Source organism: Pomacea canaliculata, linkage group LG8 (assembly GCF_003073045.1).
Source record: "Pomacea canaliculata isolate SZHN2017 linkage group LG8, ASM307304v1, whole genome shotgun sequence".
Taxonomy (NCBI): domain Eukaryota; kingdom Metazoa; phylum Mollusca; class Gastropoda; order Architaenioglossa; family Ampullariidae; genus Pomacea; species Pomacea canaliculata.
The window spans coordinates 7,452,146-7,470,235 of NC_037597.1; the positions used below are offsets into that span (position 1 = coordinate 7,452,146).

General features: G+C 39.2%; 1 protein-coding gene across 2 annotated transcripts; it reads left to right on the top strand.

The window, feature by feature from the left end:
- Positions 1-4,822: 4,822 nt before the first annotated feature.
- Positions 4,823-12,808, top strand: LOC112571351 (proton-coupled folate transporter-like). Of its 2 annotated transcripts, XM_025250300.1 has the most exons (10): positions 4,823-4,911; positions 5,846-6,266; positions 7,419-7,582; positions 9,139-9,388; positions 9,652-9,813; positions 10,044-10,265; positions 10,689-10,800; positions 11,013-11,096; positions 11,581-11,737; positions 12,509-12,808. In XM_025250300.1, the coding sequence occupies exons 2-10, from the start codon at positions 5,988-5,990 to the stop codon at positions 12,618-12,620; spliced, it is 1,542 nt and encodes a 513-aa protein (XP_025106085.1). In that variant the 5' UTR covers positions 4,823-4,911; positions 5,846-5,987; the 3' UTR covers positions 12,621-12,808. The 2 variants fall into 2 exon arrangements, with proteins under 2 accessions (XP_025106085.1, XP_025106086.1); XM_025250301.1 differs by lacking the exon at positions 12,509-12,808 and having other exon boundaries at positions 11,013-11,104; positions 11,581-11,731.
- Positions 12,809-18,090: the final 5,282 nt, after the last annotated feature.

Consider the following 18,090-nt stretch of genomic DNA (forward strand, 5'->3'; position numbering starts at 1 on the left):
AACCTTGTTCTGGTCGTTAATAAATATCCACTAACAGACACTCGTGTCTGCGTGGCGATGACTGTCCAAAAAACTCTCACTGATACTTCCATCTTTCTTGTCATTATAACCTTTTCATCACAGATGGTTGCTACAAATATTCATTTAAAAAATTAGACTCTTTTTTTTCAGAATTCTTGTGCTGCTATCGATGTCTGGGAATTGTTTAAAAGCTCTGGTGTTTCTGGTAGTAGTATGTCTGAATATAAACTTGCATTACCTGTACCTGGCCTACCTGCTGGACGGACTGTTTGGCTCATTCAACGGCCTGGAGATGGGACTGCATGCAGCCACGTCTGACACTACGGTCGACATCAAAGAACGGGCTCTGATATTTGCTTTTCTGAGAGGTTCTTTCGCGATCTCCGGAGTTTCCTCGCAGGTGAGAAGAATCCTGTACGTAATGACATGGGTTGGGAAATCGAAACGAAAAAATCAACAGCTCATTGTGAGGAATGTCACAAGTTTCTGTCACCAAAACAACAACATATGGACAAGTTTTAAATGATAACGCACGCACACAAACACATACTAACAAACTCACGCGCGCGCGCGCGCGCACACACACACACACAAATAAAGGCATAAAATTGTTCTAGTAATAAGCGATCTCATCGATTTCGTGTCGTTGAAAAGAAAGATTGACGTCTTGTAGATATCCGTCGGCTTTCTCATCACGTCTGTCGGCTTTGTCGTCCCGGCGATCCTGTGCTGTGCCGTCAGCGTCATCGCCTGTATCCTCGTCTTCTTCTTGATGCCCGAGACCCTCCAACGTCCCGCCCAGACGCCCCTCAACCCTCTGGTTCACCTGCGCAAGGTGAGTTTTCCCGACTAAGGTGAACGACGTGCCGTAAACACAGAACATCGCATTTCGCTGTCGCTGATGTCGTCGACAAAGCTATTTAACCCTGTTAATTAGTTAATGAAGGAAGGATATAACATCGATGGCCAGGACTCTCCTTGTCATCGCAGTCGTCGTTCTTGATGTCGTCGTCATAGTTCTTTTTCTCCTCTTTTTCCCCTCCACCTTCTCATCTTTGTGGTTGTTGATGATGATGCTACTGTTATTGTAGGTCGTTGTAATGAATGTCTGTAGATTACATTGTAGTATAAATTGCTTCCATTTAGATCGCTCTTCGTTGAAATAAGTTATTAACTAAAAATGTTACGATGGCAGGTTTTTGGCTTGTACATTCTGGAAGGGTCTATGGCTCAGAAAATGTCTGTTTTGGTGCGGCCTTTTTATCTACATTTTACTCTCATTCTGCAAATTGGAAGCAATAGAAATACTATACGTGCTCAATGCCCCACTTTGCTGGGATTCCGTAAAAATTGGCATCTTTTTGGGAACACGAAATTTCTTCATCGTCGTGACCGGTATTGTTACCATGAAAGTAAGTGACCTACTGGTTCATACATTTATATTCTGCTCACAATCTCCCTTGATCTTCCTAACCTTTTCTAGTTAGAATTTTAGTCAAATGGACAAATTCCAAATCAAGTAGTTTTCTTTCTTTAATATAATAAAACCTAGAAACGCGTAGGCCATATTCAGAGACATGTTATACTTCTATAGCGAAATAAAATAGTTCTGGTCTTGGTAAATTTGTATAGAAGCCAGTCTTACAAGTTTCTATGAAAGTGTAACCAAAGTAGTTCTGTTATAAAATATTTGAAAATAAGCTAGTCGAACCTGTTTTGACTGCGAAAGGTTGTATATACGCACATAGATCTTGTTTGTCCAGGCACATTTGTAAACAATCCACACACAGTTTGACAGATGCCTGAACTGCGCGTTCACACAGGTTCTCCAGCGTTGTGCAAGTCACGTGACGATTGGGAACCTCGCCATGCTTTCCGAAGCAGCCTCCTTTGCTCTGGAAGCCTTTGCATCTGCTGACTGGATGATGTACCTCAGTAAGTCTACGAGCATCACATTGCTCAAGTTCCTTATGTATCCATGCATAAATAAGAACATACACAAAAGATTCAATATATTTTATTTTGTGGTCACCTTAAAAGAGCATTGAGGTTTAGAAAAAAATCCCATGTCAAGTACTCTTTGTGTTACTTCTTTCCTCCGTTTGCCATGTTTTAAGGATACCCGCTCTCTTTTACTGCTTTTAATATTCTCCTTCGTGACTTCTTTCAATGCGTAGTTAAAATCTGGCGACTGTCATTTGGGTGTCATCTGTTGGAACATCGACTACCTATTTTTCAATACCATGACATATTTCCGCTGAATTGCTGTCGTTAAACTGTCAAAAGTACGTGCAAAAGAAAATACCCGTGTTCTATTAAATTATTCACGCAACGAAAAATGCAACTGACCGTTTTCTCGATGTCTACAGCTCCTGCCCTTGGCGTGTTTTCCTCGTCTGCCAGACCTGTCGTCAAGACGCTGATGTCCCAAATAACACCTCCGACAGACAAGGTCAGATGTGAATAATTACATGCGAGCGCGTGCATCATGCTACTTTAGCATTAAGAGTAACATCCCTTCTCACACGCTAATATGCTAACGTAAAATGGTGTCTTCGTTAGTCCTCAATTGTAAAGTCCTTCCTCCATCTTACTCGCGAGTCCCAGACAAATTCTATTATCACAAATGAAAATAAATTATGCCTGTCCGTCGACCTCCTGCAATGAGACAAACACACACAAAGCTTATGTCTAAAATTTTTTGTAAATGTTGTTCTGTTTGGATTGACAAAACACTAAATTTGCATAAAAACACATGTGTAGAAATGTAGAATAGAACTAAAATGCTGGTCGTGCAACAGTTAAATATCTACGCATGTCTGAGAAGACAGACGAATGCATTAAAATGTAAATGTGGTGAAATTACCGGGCATCCACAGTCTGTCCGTCTGTCAGTTGCTGACCTTTGCTTCACAGGAGCCATCTTTTCAAGCATGGCTGCTGTAGAGATTGTGAGTCGCATGTCGTCAACAGCCATCCACAATACTCTCTACACCTCTACACTGAGCACCTTTCCTGGAGCTGTTTTTCTACTCCTGGCCGCTCTCAGCATCATCTGTGTGGCGCTGCTCTTGTGAGTTCATTTCTTAGACTTCAGGCGTGAAGTGACTTAGTAGCTGTGGTAGCAATCAAGACTGTGAACAACGAACCAAATAAGAGGTCAAAGACGAGACTACAATTATGTTTAGATGTGAACATACAAAGAAATACAAAATATAACATTTTAAAAGTTTTATCTCAAAACTTTTCAGTTTCAATTTCATCTACGTGATCGGCTAGTAACTTCAATTTTTTTTTAATCCTTTAAATTTTGACTTCCACGATCTCCTTTTGTTTTTCAGAATCAAAGTTGTTGACATGAGTATAAATTGGTTATAGGCTCGATATAAGTACATGTTCCAGCTCAAGACATTGTAGTTTAAGTAATGAGACCTATGTTTGATGCACGGATATAGAGGCTTATTATCTAGGACCTCCAGCTCACGACTCGTTGCAACACTTTGTCACAGGGTGTTCCAAGTCATCAGCATGCGAGAGGTCAGAGGTCACCTTGTCTCTACAGGCGCTGACTATGGTTCTACCAAAAAAGCATTCCAGACCGTAGGAACGACTACTTCTGGTGCAGATTCGGTGGCAGGAAACTCTTTACTGCCCTCTTAAATTCCAGTATTATTAAATTTCTATGGGAAACTGAGGTTTTCAGACTCCACTGTGTCTGTTCAAAGCGCGCTCTTTAATGTATCCGTGAGGTTTTGTCCTTACGGTTGTGGTATTAAAAGCGTATTATACATACCCGGATATCTGAACAATGTTCGAACATCTTGCTGTGTGCAGTTTTAGCTCTCTCGCAATCACAGTACCATCTGTCCTCGTGATCATTTTATTATGGTGATCCGTATATCTGAGTATGATGAGTATGGTGAGTCAGTTTTTCTTGCAACTGCAAGACGTTGGCACCAGGCAACTGTGCACGTGCGTGACAGATACAGACGAAACTCTGACCAGCCGGTCGCCTCTTGTCTTCTTGCTCTGTCGATATACCTGCCCACGGATGCAAAAAAAAAAAAAAAACTTACACCGAAAGATCAGATAGTTGCACAGCTGCATTCTACCTTGCAGCAGTATAAACCACCTTTTGTGTGTCGTTATTGTTTATACTCTTGCAGACGTTTCTGACTTAGCCATTGAAGTTATTCGCTAAAACACGGTAGGCTTAACCGGAAGCGTTGGCGTCTGAAGCCTCGTTCTAGCAGTTGAGTGAAAGAAATCGTCTGCAAGCAGTCCAGGGTTATTAGTTCATGATACAGGAAAGACACACAAGCGGCAGCACGCAGACGACACTCGGGACGAAGTGAATGAATGAAGAATGAAGAAGAAAAAGTGAGAAGAAACTGAAGAGCGTTTGACCATGAAAGATATTTCTTAAAAACGTCGAGTAAACACAATCTGGAAAAAAACAAATGTTAAGATCTACTAAATTCCTTGACTTGGAAATAAATAGTTTCTAGTTAACTAAGCATTTCTAGACAACTCTGCCATTCAGATTACATACACACGCACCATAAGTACAACTCTCAGAAGTGCATCACACCCGCCCACAAACATTCGCCTACTGAGCTTTACTGTGGGTCATGAAAAGGTTTCCCGCATTAAATGTAACAGCTTGTCAACCCTTCGGTCATCCTGAATTTTAAAAATACTGTATGATTTTTTTTTTTCATTCGGACTGTGGACATGTGTAGTCGCGACAGCAAAAGCTAGTTCGGGGTAAGCTGTTTGCTGTCTGATCGACTGTGACGAGGCCGAATATAAGCCATTGAACGTAAGAGTTCCTCAGAACTCCAGCCATCTTTCTACTCCTAAGACTTGTAACATCAACACTACATGAAGGTAAGACCATGACTTCAATAACTGAGATCACAACCATGATAAAAATTATCCCAGTTTGCTTGGCACTCTAGATAGATAACACAAAGACATTTAAAACTTAATTTTTAAATGTAGAGCAATAATATTTTTAAATTAACATTTGTCTGTCCACTTTAATCAATACACTAATACGTCGAGTAATTTCTATTCTTCTTTCTACATGTGAAAATTGAATATTGACCATCACTAACCAACTTACCAACGTACTAAACTATCGCTTATTGTATGAACCTTGGATGTCATGGAGTGTTCCATTGATGATTTAATTCTTTATTCTTTATTACAAAAGTTATTTCTACGTTAGTGCTTTGACCAAAACAGGACTTTGAGACTTTATAGCCGGCATGCCTTGTTATAGTATAATATATTTTCTTCAACATTTGATGTATACCATCCTTCTATATCCTCAGAACAAAAATCGGTCGGTTGACATGAGAACTGTAACAAATAACAAAATGGCACAAAAGATAATGCTGCAAAGATCAAAACTATGTGCGAAAGATAGTAAATAATACAAATCTCACCGACTCCAACCTGTAAAAATTAGTTTCAGTGGCGAGCAAAACTAGGTTTGCACGATAATGTCGGAAGAAAGAGTTCACAAGATTGCCCCTCAGCATTCTGAGAATAATGGTGAAATCCGGAGATTCTTGTTTAGCGTTTGCCTCCTTATTCGACGGCCATTTCATGTGTTTTTCAAAAGTTTATATGATATGCAAAATCATACGACGAAAAATAGCTCTTGATTTTTGCTCGTTCGTTCGTTTGGTTTTTATTTTGTTTTTGTTGTTTTGTTAATTTTTGTTGTTGTTGTTTATTTGTTTATCTTTTATGGCTATATCTTTAAGCAATTAGACAAGTTTTTTTACTTCTTCTCTGTTCATGCTTTATTCAGGGTGAGAACCTTCTTCATAATATACTCTTCTTTGCTGGATCGGCTTAAAACACCAAGCAGTCAAGCACTTCGAACCAGGAGGCTGGCAGATGACTGACTGCGCAGACGCTCTATAACATCTTTAGATATCAGAAAGATTTCCATGGAGACGGAATCAGTTCGGGTACCTGCCGTGACCGACAAGGAAAAGCGGTACCAGGCAGATGAGGATTACAAGACATCGCAGGGCGATGAGCAGAGCGATGACAAAGCTGATAAAAGAGAAGTCCAGAAACACAAAACACGCTGGATAGTTACAGCATTTACTGCTCTTCTGTGTTATGTGTTTGAATTCGAGGCCACACTTTCTTTAAGGTCACAGTATGTATACCAGCGTATCGCTCACGACTACTATAATGTTACTAACGACACGAGAACAACGGTAAGTTGTCTCCCCATCTACCTATATATATATATACACAGTGGTACCTCGACATACGAGTTTAATTCGTTCCGTAACCTTGCTCGTATGTCAAATTGCTCGTATCTCAAAGCAATTTTCCCCATTGAAATTCATTGAAATGAATCCGTTCCAGCTCCCAAAACACACCTCAGTTGTTTTTGTTAAGTGTTTTTGAATAAGGAAAAGTGTATTTACAAGAAGAAACATTTATTTATGAATAACAAATACATATTCTATAAAAACATATTAAATTCTTCGTTTGTGAAGTGTGTGGGATCTGCTTCAGCAAATCCCCGTAAATCGCTCGTGCCTTCTCACACATGATGCTTTGTGTTAAGGTTCCACCTTGAAGCTGCTTCTCTGTCACCCACACAGTCAATAGTTTCTCCATCTTTTCATGGAGAGAAGTCCGGAGCTTAGAAATTATTGTAACGGCCCTAGCTGGCGTTGTACCCTTTATCAACTCCTGTTTAAGCTCAGAACATATCATTGATGTGCTACACCCGTACATCCTCGCCAAGTCAATTACTCGCACACCTTGCTCATGTTTTTCTACGATTTCGCGCTTTAATTCAATAGAATCATCTTCTTCTTCGGACCCATGGTTATAAAAATAAATGGGATAATGTTTTGTAATGTACAAAAAGCAAAAACGCGAACCCAACTTATCAAAATGCTTCGAAACGAGGAAACAAGCACACAGACTGAGGTCTAGTCTGAGGTGTGAGAAACTGTTAGACGCTGCACACGACCCTAATATCCGCCCCACATGTTGGGGTCGTGTGCAGCGGTGTAGTGTGCGATTCCTCGTATCTCAAATCTTGCTCTCATCTCGAAGCAAAATATCGCTCGCTCGGCGGCTCGTATCTCAAAACACTCGTATGTCAGGGCACTCGTATGTCGAGGTACCACTGTATTTCTAAATATAAATATTTACTCAAGTTCATATTTTTATACTTTTGAATTGTACACGGAATGATAATGACGATTCATTTTTTCAAACAAAGTTACATTTAAAAAATATACATCGAGGGAGGTAAGAGATAAATATTGGTTCCTAATATGTTGGGTAATGCTACAAAAGAAACTGCATTGAAGTAAAGTATTAAAACCAGACATGGCTACGTGTAGATCTCATGTTCTCCCGACGACGTCAACGACACAATGGCCGACAAGAGAGACCGCATCCAGGCCGACACCTCTCAAATGTCAATCTTCTTGGTCTTCACCACCTTCATCCCTGCTCTCTTCCTTTGTCTCTTCATGGGCTCTTATTCCGACTACCTTGGGCGGCGGTATGTTTCAGATTCAACACATTTTTTTATGCATACCAATAGAATGTTGGTATCTTAATTTTCAAGATACAAACCTTCAAACATCGCCATTCTCACCTGCCATTAGAAAAGCAGAAGAAACTTACTCTCCTATACTGGAGAGTTCCACACCCCAACATATTTGAACTTTATTTGGAAGCTTTGACTGAAGTTAAGGAAATGAAGAGGGTTCTTATTTTGTAGGTTGAATGATGTCACCCCTAAACCAGTTTTGAGGTTTATTTATCCTCGAAAATTAAACAGATCTGTTCGCCGCATTTTGACTTGCTTATTTTTGTCAGTCATTTACTTAGGATGTAAAAGTAAATTAATTTCTTTACAAAATAATAACATTTCTTCTATTGGATTTCTTCTCCCTTACACAAATAAGCACTAAGAGACTTTTGCCTGTTGTTACCTTTTCTATTTTTGCATGCTTTTTGTGTTCTGCATGTAGTTATGATTGTGTTCTTATGCACCTGTACCTATTTTGGGGGCTAGTTTTCAGAGTCTATTTTTAATTGATGTGACACAGGGAAGGAATGAGAGGTGGGATGCATTTCTTTTTATTAGCTTTTCTATTTTTTGTGTTCTCTATCTATTTATGATTGTATGCTTATGCACCTGTACCTATTTTAGGGACTATTTTTTTTTAGAATCTTTCTTTAATTGATGTTGCACAAGTTCTGAGAAGACCCAGATCCGTGACAATAGAGGACAACATCATTTGATAGAAGAGAATATCATTAAAGGAAGACAAAATGAAATGTGTTTGTATCTTTACTAAAGACTAACCATTCTAACCTTTAAACTAATACCGTGTGTATGACTGTGTATGTGGTTTTATGCATGCAAATTTGTATGTGTGTTTTGGGATTAATTTGAATGTGTTTTTATGATCTTTCTCATATATTTTGTATTATATATTTGTTCACTTTATCTTTTTCTTCTTTTTTTATTTTTTTATTTTTATTTATTTATTTTTTTTTTGCTGCGCAATGAGCATTCTTCTGAATGGATACCTGCGCATTACAAATAGACATCATCATCATCATCATCATGCTCTTATTTTTTAATTTTAATTATTTTTTAGGTAGAGCTGTATTTTGAAAAGATTTGGTTCTGGATTTAAAACATGGACTTCCTTTTGAAGTTTATGCTAAGTTCAGCACACATAATAATGATGACCTCAAAGCTGGATAAAGGTCTACTATGCAAACGGTTAGACATGTATGATTATTTGCAGATTCGTTTACATTGAAACATGCACTTACAGCTAGTGTTGTGAAATGGAACAAACAACCCTAAAAATGTATTGACTTGAAAGTGGTACAAGACAGAGAGCATGATTGAAAGATGAAATAAAAGAATGTTGAGATGAAAATAACGAGATAACTCTGCTCTGATCCTAAATAATGGTCCAAAAGCAGACACGTGTGCCTGTGTGGCGATGACTGTCTGTAAAGGGGTTCACAAACGCTCCAACTTTTCTTCAGTACCCATGGTTACTTGTAATTTAATTAGTTTCATTGTTTCAGCTTTCTCGTGCTGATGTCGTTGTCTGGGAGTTTCCTAAAAGCACTGACGAACCTGCTAATCGTCTGGCTGAATATAAACTTGAATTATCTGTACCTGGCTAACCTGTTGGATGGACTGTGTGGAACCGTTTTCGGCCTGCTGACGGGTATCCAAGCAGCCATGGCTGACGTCACCATCACCATGACAGAGTTTGCCTTGACAAGTGTTGTTCTGGAAGGTTCTATTGCGATCTCCGGAGCTCTCTCACAGGTGAGAGGTTCTCCTATAAGTAATAGTTTTTAAAACATAAAAAAGAAGGCCTGTTGAAAGCTGATGAAAGAAAGAGGGGACCTGACACCACTGCTTCTCGTGAAGGGGAGATAGTTTCGGTGGCGCCAACACCAATGTGACTTGCTTCCCCTCCCTACCTCACTATCCCACCCCTCTTCCATCCACCATCTTTTTCTTTCTTCTTTCGTTTCAACTTACAGTTCTATCCAAGTTCGCTGAAAACAGTGATTGTCTTGTTGCAGATATCTGTCGGCTTTCTTATCAGATCGGTCGGCTTCATTGGTCCGGCGATCCTGTGCTGCGTCGTCAGCGCCATCGCCTGTGTCATCATCTTCTGTGTCATGCCCGAGACCCTCAAACGGCCCGTCCAGGTGACCCTCAACCCTCTGGTTCACCTACGCAAGGTGGGTTTACCTAAGCCGATCATCACCCATGACTAACAAGAGCACGTGAATGTCACTGCTCACGTTCATTTTACGATATATGCTCATTTTTGTTAGTGCTGTTTTTATTATTATTGTTGTTGTATGCAGCAGTAACAGAAGTCAGTAGCTTCAATAATAATAGAAATTACACCCATTTATATCGCTCTTCATTTTGATGAGTTGTAAAGTACAAACTATAACGGTGGCAGGTTTTTGGATTCTACATTCTGGAGGGGTCTTCGGTTCATAAAGGTCTCTTCTGGTGCGGCCTGTTGGTCTCCGCTTTGCTATCCTTCTGCCAATCCGGACAAGTTATGATTGAAATATTATACATGCTGAATGCCCCACTTTGCTGGGATTCGGTAAAACTCGGCGTGTTTACAGGCGTGCGCCAGTTTTCCATCGTCATTACTAGCATTGTTACCCTGAAAGTGAGTGTTCTGGTTCACGCATATACTAATCTGCTTATAAGATTCTTTGTTCTTGCTAACCTCTTTAGTCAGTTAATCATGTGGCACAGATTTCATATCAAGCGGTTTTCTTATCAATAAATACACGTAAAGCAAGAATATTTACAATTCTCTGATGAAAAGAACAGTTTTTGCCTTGGTATGTTAGTAAATAAGCTAGTCAATGGGATTTTGATTTGGTAATAAGCAAGTAAAACAGGACTTGCATCGGTAAATTTACAACAAAGACTAACCGTACCGTTTTTGCCATGGTGAATTTTTAAAAGTCAGTCGAATCAGTTTTTACTTAGGCCAATTTGTAGAAAAGCCACACATTTAGTTACATTTTCAAATAACCCATTTGTAAATAATCCAGACGAGTGCATAAGCTGCGCGTTCACACAGGTTCTCCAGCGCTACACAAGTCACGTGACGATTGGGATCCTCGCCATGTTTTCCGGAGCAGCTGCCTTTGCTCTGGAAGCCTTTGCATCTGCTGACTGGATGATGTACCTCAGTAAGTGTCCATGACTGCACCTAGTATTTGGATACATACGTTGACTGACTGACTGACTGACTGACTGACTGACTGACTGACTGACTGACTGACTGACTGACCTGGTCTGGACTGGACTGACTGGACTGACTGGACTGACTGGACTGACTGGACTGACTGACTAGAATCACTCACAATGTTGAAACCAGCCGACCCTTTCTGGATGTCTGCAGCTCCTGTCCTGGGCCTTGCCTACATGTGTACCACACCTGTTATCAAGACACTGATGTCCAGTATGACGACTGCCGACAGACAAGGTCAGCGGGTATTATGTTCACATGCGTGGTGCTGCATTTAGGGTTAATGCGATTAATAGTAACATCCCCTCTTTGGTTTGGCTTTAATTTGCCTTTATCGCTAATGTAAGAAAAAACGTATATGCTAATCTTCAATCTTGTTAAGAACTTTTAGTCTTTTCAGATTTAAAGTTACATTCTGTTATCAGCAATGAAAATAAACTATGTGTATCCATCGGCTTCCTGCAAGAGACAAACACGTGCGTAGCTTATGTCAACAGTGAAAAATTACTCCGTTCTGTAAAGTTTGTTCTGTTTAGATTTATACATCTCTAAATATACATAATCCACATGTATAGAAATGTAGAATAGGACTAAATGGTCTCTACACAATGTGAATCATAAGAGGTACCAGTTCTTCCTACACCAATCTAGTCTAACTACCGGAAACTGAACTGCTTTTCTTTCTTTCTCTTTTATCTAATGCTGTTAGGACATTTCGCAGGTGCCCTCTTTTCAAGCATGGCTGCTGTAACCAGTATTTGTTATCTGACGTCAACGGCCATATTCAACAGTTTGTATATCTCTTCACTGGGCACCTTCCCTGGAGCAGTCTTTCTGCTCATGGCCGCTTTCTGCATCGTCAATATGGGTCTGCTGTTGTGAGTTGCTTTTCATATTCCACACCTTAAACACCTTGGATCGAGATTCCTCCTCGAGATATTAAAATTTTGAATAGCGAATGAAAGAAAAAGGTCAAGGACAAATATATATAGATGTGAGATAGAAAAACACCAGTGATTTTCAGTTTTCTTTTTAAAATAATTAACAAGCTTTCATAGTCATCTTCATCATGCATTTGATTAGTTGATGCTGATTTTGTATCCATTTTGTTTGCTTATTTAATTATTTGAATAATTGCATTCAGCATTATCTCCCTGTCTTGTGCTGTGCATCGTAACGCGCGCGTCTGTCATGGACCCTGTTATCTGCCCCTGAGGCCACACGTGTTGCTGTATGCGGAATTATTTCTCCCACTATGAATAAGGCAGAATAAGTTCAGCCAACCGGAATTAATCGAAACGTAGACAGATAACACTTAGTTTTCAATAGTGTAACTTTTGTAAGGCGTTCATTTTATTTATTTATTTTTATTTTCTAAGCCGTGAATGGTTTAGTATATTGTAGCCCACTTTGATTAGCTGCAATTTTCCTGCTTTATTTGCAGTTGTAAAAATAGTTTATCTTGCACTATGCCGGTTAGAGGTTATCAGCTGAACGTTCATTAGGTTATGGGGTTACAAAGTCGAGATAAACACCAGCTCAAGATGTGGGACTGAAAGTAAACTAAACTAAGTTTCACGGTACAAATGGGTTCTCAACATTCACGATCTCCAACTCAGTTTGGACTCGTTGCAATACTTTTGTAACAGGGTGTTCAAAGTCGTCAGCGCGCGAGAGTTCAGAGATCAACTTAAAGCTCCCCCTGCCTGTGATGAAAAGAGCCTTCTATACCCATCCAGCAGTAGGAACGACAACTTCTGATGTGATTATTGAAGACTTGGTGACATTCAAATGGGAGGGAGACGTTTAATGCCATTTGCTCATTTAAATGTTCTGAATGACTTGCAGTTTTCGTTTCACACTGCCATCTATCGTGATCCTTCCCTTATTCTGGTCTGCCACTACAGTAAGAAATATTTTATGGAAGTATTTCTTAAACATCTACATATGAGTATTAAAAAATTTTAAAAATCAAATAACTACTTATGCTTTCACCTATCAACAAAGATGCTTGATGAGAAATGCGTCGTTAGTGATTTTGCCGTTACGTGAACATCACAGATTGAACTTCCATTGGCATAATTGCTCATTCTTATTATCAAGTATTATGTGCTGTACATAAACACCCTTATCATTTAAAACGATTTGCTTACATCAGCTTTAGCATTTTTTGGAATCACTGTCCTATTTGCGGTGCGTCGTTAATTGAAACTTCTGTAACACATATCACACCTAAGTCTTTAAGTCATGCCGAGATTATCTGCTTCGTGTGACTGAGTTAAAAGTAACAGCTTTGGAACCTTTTTGTCAGTTTGAAATCCCTTAAAAATGTGACGGACATCGATTTTTTTTCTTTTGGAATGTTTACATGCATTATCAAGACGCAAAAAGCTGACATTATAAATGATACCCTGATTGTTTCCTATTGGGAGGGGTAGGATTTGCAACAACTTTCTGTTTTGGCGTGCTGAAGACGCAATAACATAGATGCTTGTGGACGCCATGGCATGCAGTTCGAAACCGGGTTAGGTAATGTTAGGAAGTGAGAGTGATCGAGGGTGTTGGTTAAGATTAATGTTAGAAATATCTAATGTGTTGATAGTAGACCCCTCATGGCAGATATTTGCTGCACCAACAGGCACTTCGGTTAAAAAAAAATCCCAACGGCTTATAGTACGTTCCGCTGCTGCTGTCAGTTTTCGGCAGCTGACGGAGAAAGAGAATTAAGGGACGCAACCTGTGCAAAGCCTCTTTGATCGCCTCCCCTACAATGTCTAGTGATAGAAGTCATGTTCCTAACAGGTTTGCTCTCCAGCATTCACAGGCGTCAAAGTCTGGCACTACTGTGCCTGAAACAGTTCTTTAGATTTATAAATATATAAAAAATGCCCAAACCATGTCAAATGTTTGTCCATGTTAAGAAAGGTCTTTAGATGTCGACATTGCTCATTGGCTGATGGCAAGATCATTTCCTGAAAAGTAGCAAGACCACTAAGCTTTCTGAACTCTTACTTTTGCTTTGTGTTGTTTTTTTAAAGACGACTTCAGAGTGGCAGCGTCAGAGGCGTATATATATATATAAAGAGAGAGAGTTGTTATTCTTATTATAAATAATAAGAAAACAATAACAAAATAATAAGGCAAAATTTGTGAAGCGCATATCCACACTCCTAAGGAACAAAGCTCTTAGCGCGTAAGAACAAAAACGAAAGATGGAGAGAATACGAGTGACAGTTATTTAAGTTTTTTGTCACTCCCAGCAGTATTAGGGAACACTGATGTTTTCTACTACTATTTCATAGTATGAAGATTTCAATGCTTCTAGAGATGTACGTTCTTGATGTATGTCGACTGAAGGAACATTTTAAACACCCAAGCACGTCCATGTATGTAATCATATCTGTCACAAATCTACACTTTGTGCTTATTTCTTCTATTTACATCCCACATTCACTAAAACAAGTAAAATCTTAAATGAGTTTAATGCAAAGGAAAACAGTTACTGGAAATCACACATCAAACTCTTCTATTTGTTGACAAAACTTTACGACTGCACGAAACGTACAAGTATACACGGTCTTGAAAAAGTTATGTGGAAAGCCTCCTGCTTTGTTATATAGCATATGCACTACACTTATGTATAAATACACACTCATAATTAGACAGAAGGGTGGCATGGGGAGGAGAAGGAAGAATGTAAAATGATAGACCCGAGCTCTTGAACCCAATGGCTGTTACTGGGGAGTACATCATGGGAAAGACAGTCGACTTCAGACTCTGGCATAACCTGATCCTTGCTTAAGTGTCTACCTACCAAAGGATTGTATGAGCCAGGCAAAACTGTTTACCTTAGGAAAAAAATTGAGATTTTCGTTTGATGTCATCTCCAACAGCTTTTCAAAAGAGGAAGAAGAGACGGCTGGCTTTTGAAGCAAGAGAACCCGCATTTGCTTTATCAAAACGAGGACAGCAATGTTTAGCCGCTGCAAAGTACTGCAGAATTTACTCAACCAGAAATGTCAATTGCCATCGAATGAAAATCTTTCACACAAACAGACGGTTTTAGTGTATTTGCAGCTGGGAAGACTGGCTTGAACTCCTTGATTTGAAGAATAACTTTTTTCTAACCTAATCTATGGACCTTATAAAGTTAGTCCACCCCTTTTCATTTAAATGCGAAAACTCCATAACCGTCTCCAACACATTCACAAACAACCCTTCCTTTGTGCTAGTACTTGAGAAATGCAATGCACATTTCATCTCTTTACTCGAGTAAAGTGTATTACTGTCAACTGTTTGATGTATGTTGCATGGATGACTCAATTGAAGTGACTCTTACATGCAACTCTCACGCTCACAGTCAAATATGTCAATATTTAATTAATTATTTTTTGTACTTTTCTGACGATATTGAGTGAATGCACGTATTATTTATAACTTTATAATGTGGATTTATTTTTATTAATCAGTTTATTTATTAGTCATTTGCAGAAGTTCAACGAGTTCGTGGGAACAAACAAACAAACCTACAATCAAAAATACAACAAAGACACCCAAGCTGCAGCACGCAGATAACACCGTGGCAAACATTAACGAAGTGAATTAACGAAGAAGAAGAACCGAGAAAAAAACCAAAGAGCGTTTGATCATGAAAGATATTTCTTAAAATCAGTGAGTAGGCACAGTTTGGAAACAAAGGGGCAGAGAATTCCAAACTGTGCATAGAAGGAGAAGGAACACCTGACGAATTTCATCTCATGTGTGAGCACACCGAAGAGATCGACTGCTGTTAATGATGACTGTGCGAAGGTGGACAACAGCAAATCGAACCTCAAAAGTATGACTAAACAACAATTTATTTATTTATTTATTTATTTATTATTTATTTATTTGAAGGCAGACAGATAACAATCACCGTCCACTAAGGACGCACACCTGTGCTTACTGATCGTCCAGACAGTTGTTCTAATGATGATGTTAAGACTCGTAAAACTTCAATCTACTCCTCGGCGCCCTCCTCCCCACTTCAAAGTAATGCCCAAGCACCTGTCATAGATAATGCACAAAATATTGCTATTGCACCAAGCCCACTAATTTGTGTTGCACATGTAAATCATTTTGCCCAAAGCTTGACAATGTGTGCAGGCATCCTAGTTCCATGCAGTGTAAGCGAGATGCGAGCAAGTCAACATAGGATAGACCTTCTGTAAACACCAGGGAGGGCTTGACACTGCTCATGGAGAGGAGTAGCTCCCCACGAACTAGAACGCCCAGCGCATGGCAGTATTTGGGTACTGAACAGCTCAAGGACGCTCCAAGTTCATGTACCCGGATTTAGCTCTATCATTAGGCAGCTGCCAAGGCGATCGCACTGAGAGAAGTGTTGTTTGTTTAAGCGAAGAATGATGTTAGGATATTGTATACATAATTTCTTCTGATCAAGTAAATTACAGATGCATAAAGTCTGTTGTTGGTTTCCCCCTTCTTGTCTCTAGTGTCATTAAGATTATTGAGACAGCCTTTCAAACAAAGTGAAACGGTTGCGCTGTTCAATCATTTACACCTTGGGTTCAACCACACATTACTATTAATCTGCGATAAAAAAATAAATTTCTCACACCATAAAATATTAAGGAAATTATTACTCTTATCAATTACATATCCATTAATCAACAAATATTGAAATAATGATATATTAATGCTTAGCTATCTTTTCTCAAATGAGAATTTAAATAACTTATTTAGGCTTACATCATACCAGTAAGTATTGTCGTGGTTTGATTTCCGAACGCATACGCAACAGAAGAAAGCTTCTCAAGCCTAAAATAAATCCCAAAAGAAGTTCTAATCTTCGTTGTTCAACATAAATTATTCGATAAATTACCACTTTTACAGTGTAACTCCAAATTTTATTGACTGCCAGTTTTTGTAGTCAGTGGAAACTAAAATATTATTTGATGTCAAGCAATGCTACAAGAAACATGGCTTTGGTTGGTCGCAATTTCCACTGAGCATGACTTGAGAGCTTGACTATATCGGAAAGAATAAATTTTAATCTTCAATTTGATGACCAAAACACAAAATTTGATGAATGTTATAATTGCTTTACATTTTGGCGGGGAAACTGGGGTGGTGTGGGTGGATGGCGAAGGTAGGCCGAGCCTCCGCACTCGTCTTTCGTCTAGCACTCAACGCAGCCTAGCACCCGACAAAAGAGTTCAACTTTTGCCCCAGACCTGCATGTACCCTAGACTCCTTTATATACCATGAATCACGTTGTCAGTGATTGCCGCTGGCTATTGAGCTCTTTCAAACTGCGTATCACGTGATATGCAAGTGAAGGTCATAACCCCTTCTGGAGGAAGTTATTATCTCCATGTATTGCGTAAAGACGGCAAGTCCAGACTAGCCAAGGTGCATTTTTGTTGATAAAAAAATTGTTGATAAACAGTTTTTTAAAAGGTGTGACACACATGCAGCAATTTCAGAAACAGCAATAAAAGCAACCGAATAAATATTATGTACTACATGTACAGTCACTAGACACATCACTAGTATGGAATAGTATTCTGATTTTATTGTTGCGTAGAGAAATGGCAATATACAATGAAAACAACTATCAAGACTCATAAAGAAACAGGATCCTGCAGCCTTGAGCATAAACAAAGACTTGCTATCCAAGCTGTCTTAAGAATTTCGGAACAATGTGTATGCCTATTGGAATCAAAACCGCAGAAAGACAAGAGTGAGGCAGATATGAATAAAAGATGAGTAGATGATTGTTAAAAATTTTTGCCAGCCTCAGCTGCAAAAATTTTAGTCACTCATCTCCAAGTCGTAGAAAATGAAAAAAGATGTGCAGATGGAGTAATGTTGAAAAGCTGTCGTGCTATCACTTTTTTAAGTGAGCAAAATAAACACCATACCAGAACCTCAGTGAGAGCCCAGCACTTTCGCAACCGTCCTGACATTCTTTCATTCTTGAACAATAGCAAACTATACTTGTCGTTTACAGAACCACAGTCTCAAATGCAGCTGACAAGTCTAACAATGCCAGAGATAACACTTTGTCATCGTCATCACTGAGGAGCAGATCATTCAGAACTTATAGAAGTGCAGATTCAGTACCGAGCCTTTTCTATAAGCCGACTGGAGTGGACTATGGAGATGATTTTGTGTAATAATTGTAAAAATATCAAGCATATTGCTGGATACTTTTTCCATGCTATTT

Excerpts from the sequence above, each read along its gene's own strand:
- LOC112571351 (XM_025250300.1), top strand. The coding sequence starts at position 5,988 with ATGGAGACGGAATCAGTTCGGGTACCTGCCGTGACCGACAAGGAAAAG. Across the intron at positions 7,583-9,138 it reads TCCGACTACCTTGGGCGGCG|CTTTCTCGTGCTGATGTCGT; the intron begins GTATGTTTCAGA and ends TCATTGTTTCAG. Across the intron at positions 10,801-11,012 it reads TGACTGGATGATGTACCTCA|CTCCTGTCCTGGGCCTTGCC; the intron begins GTAAGTGTCCAT and ends GGATGTCTGCAG.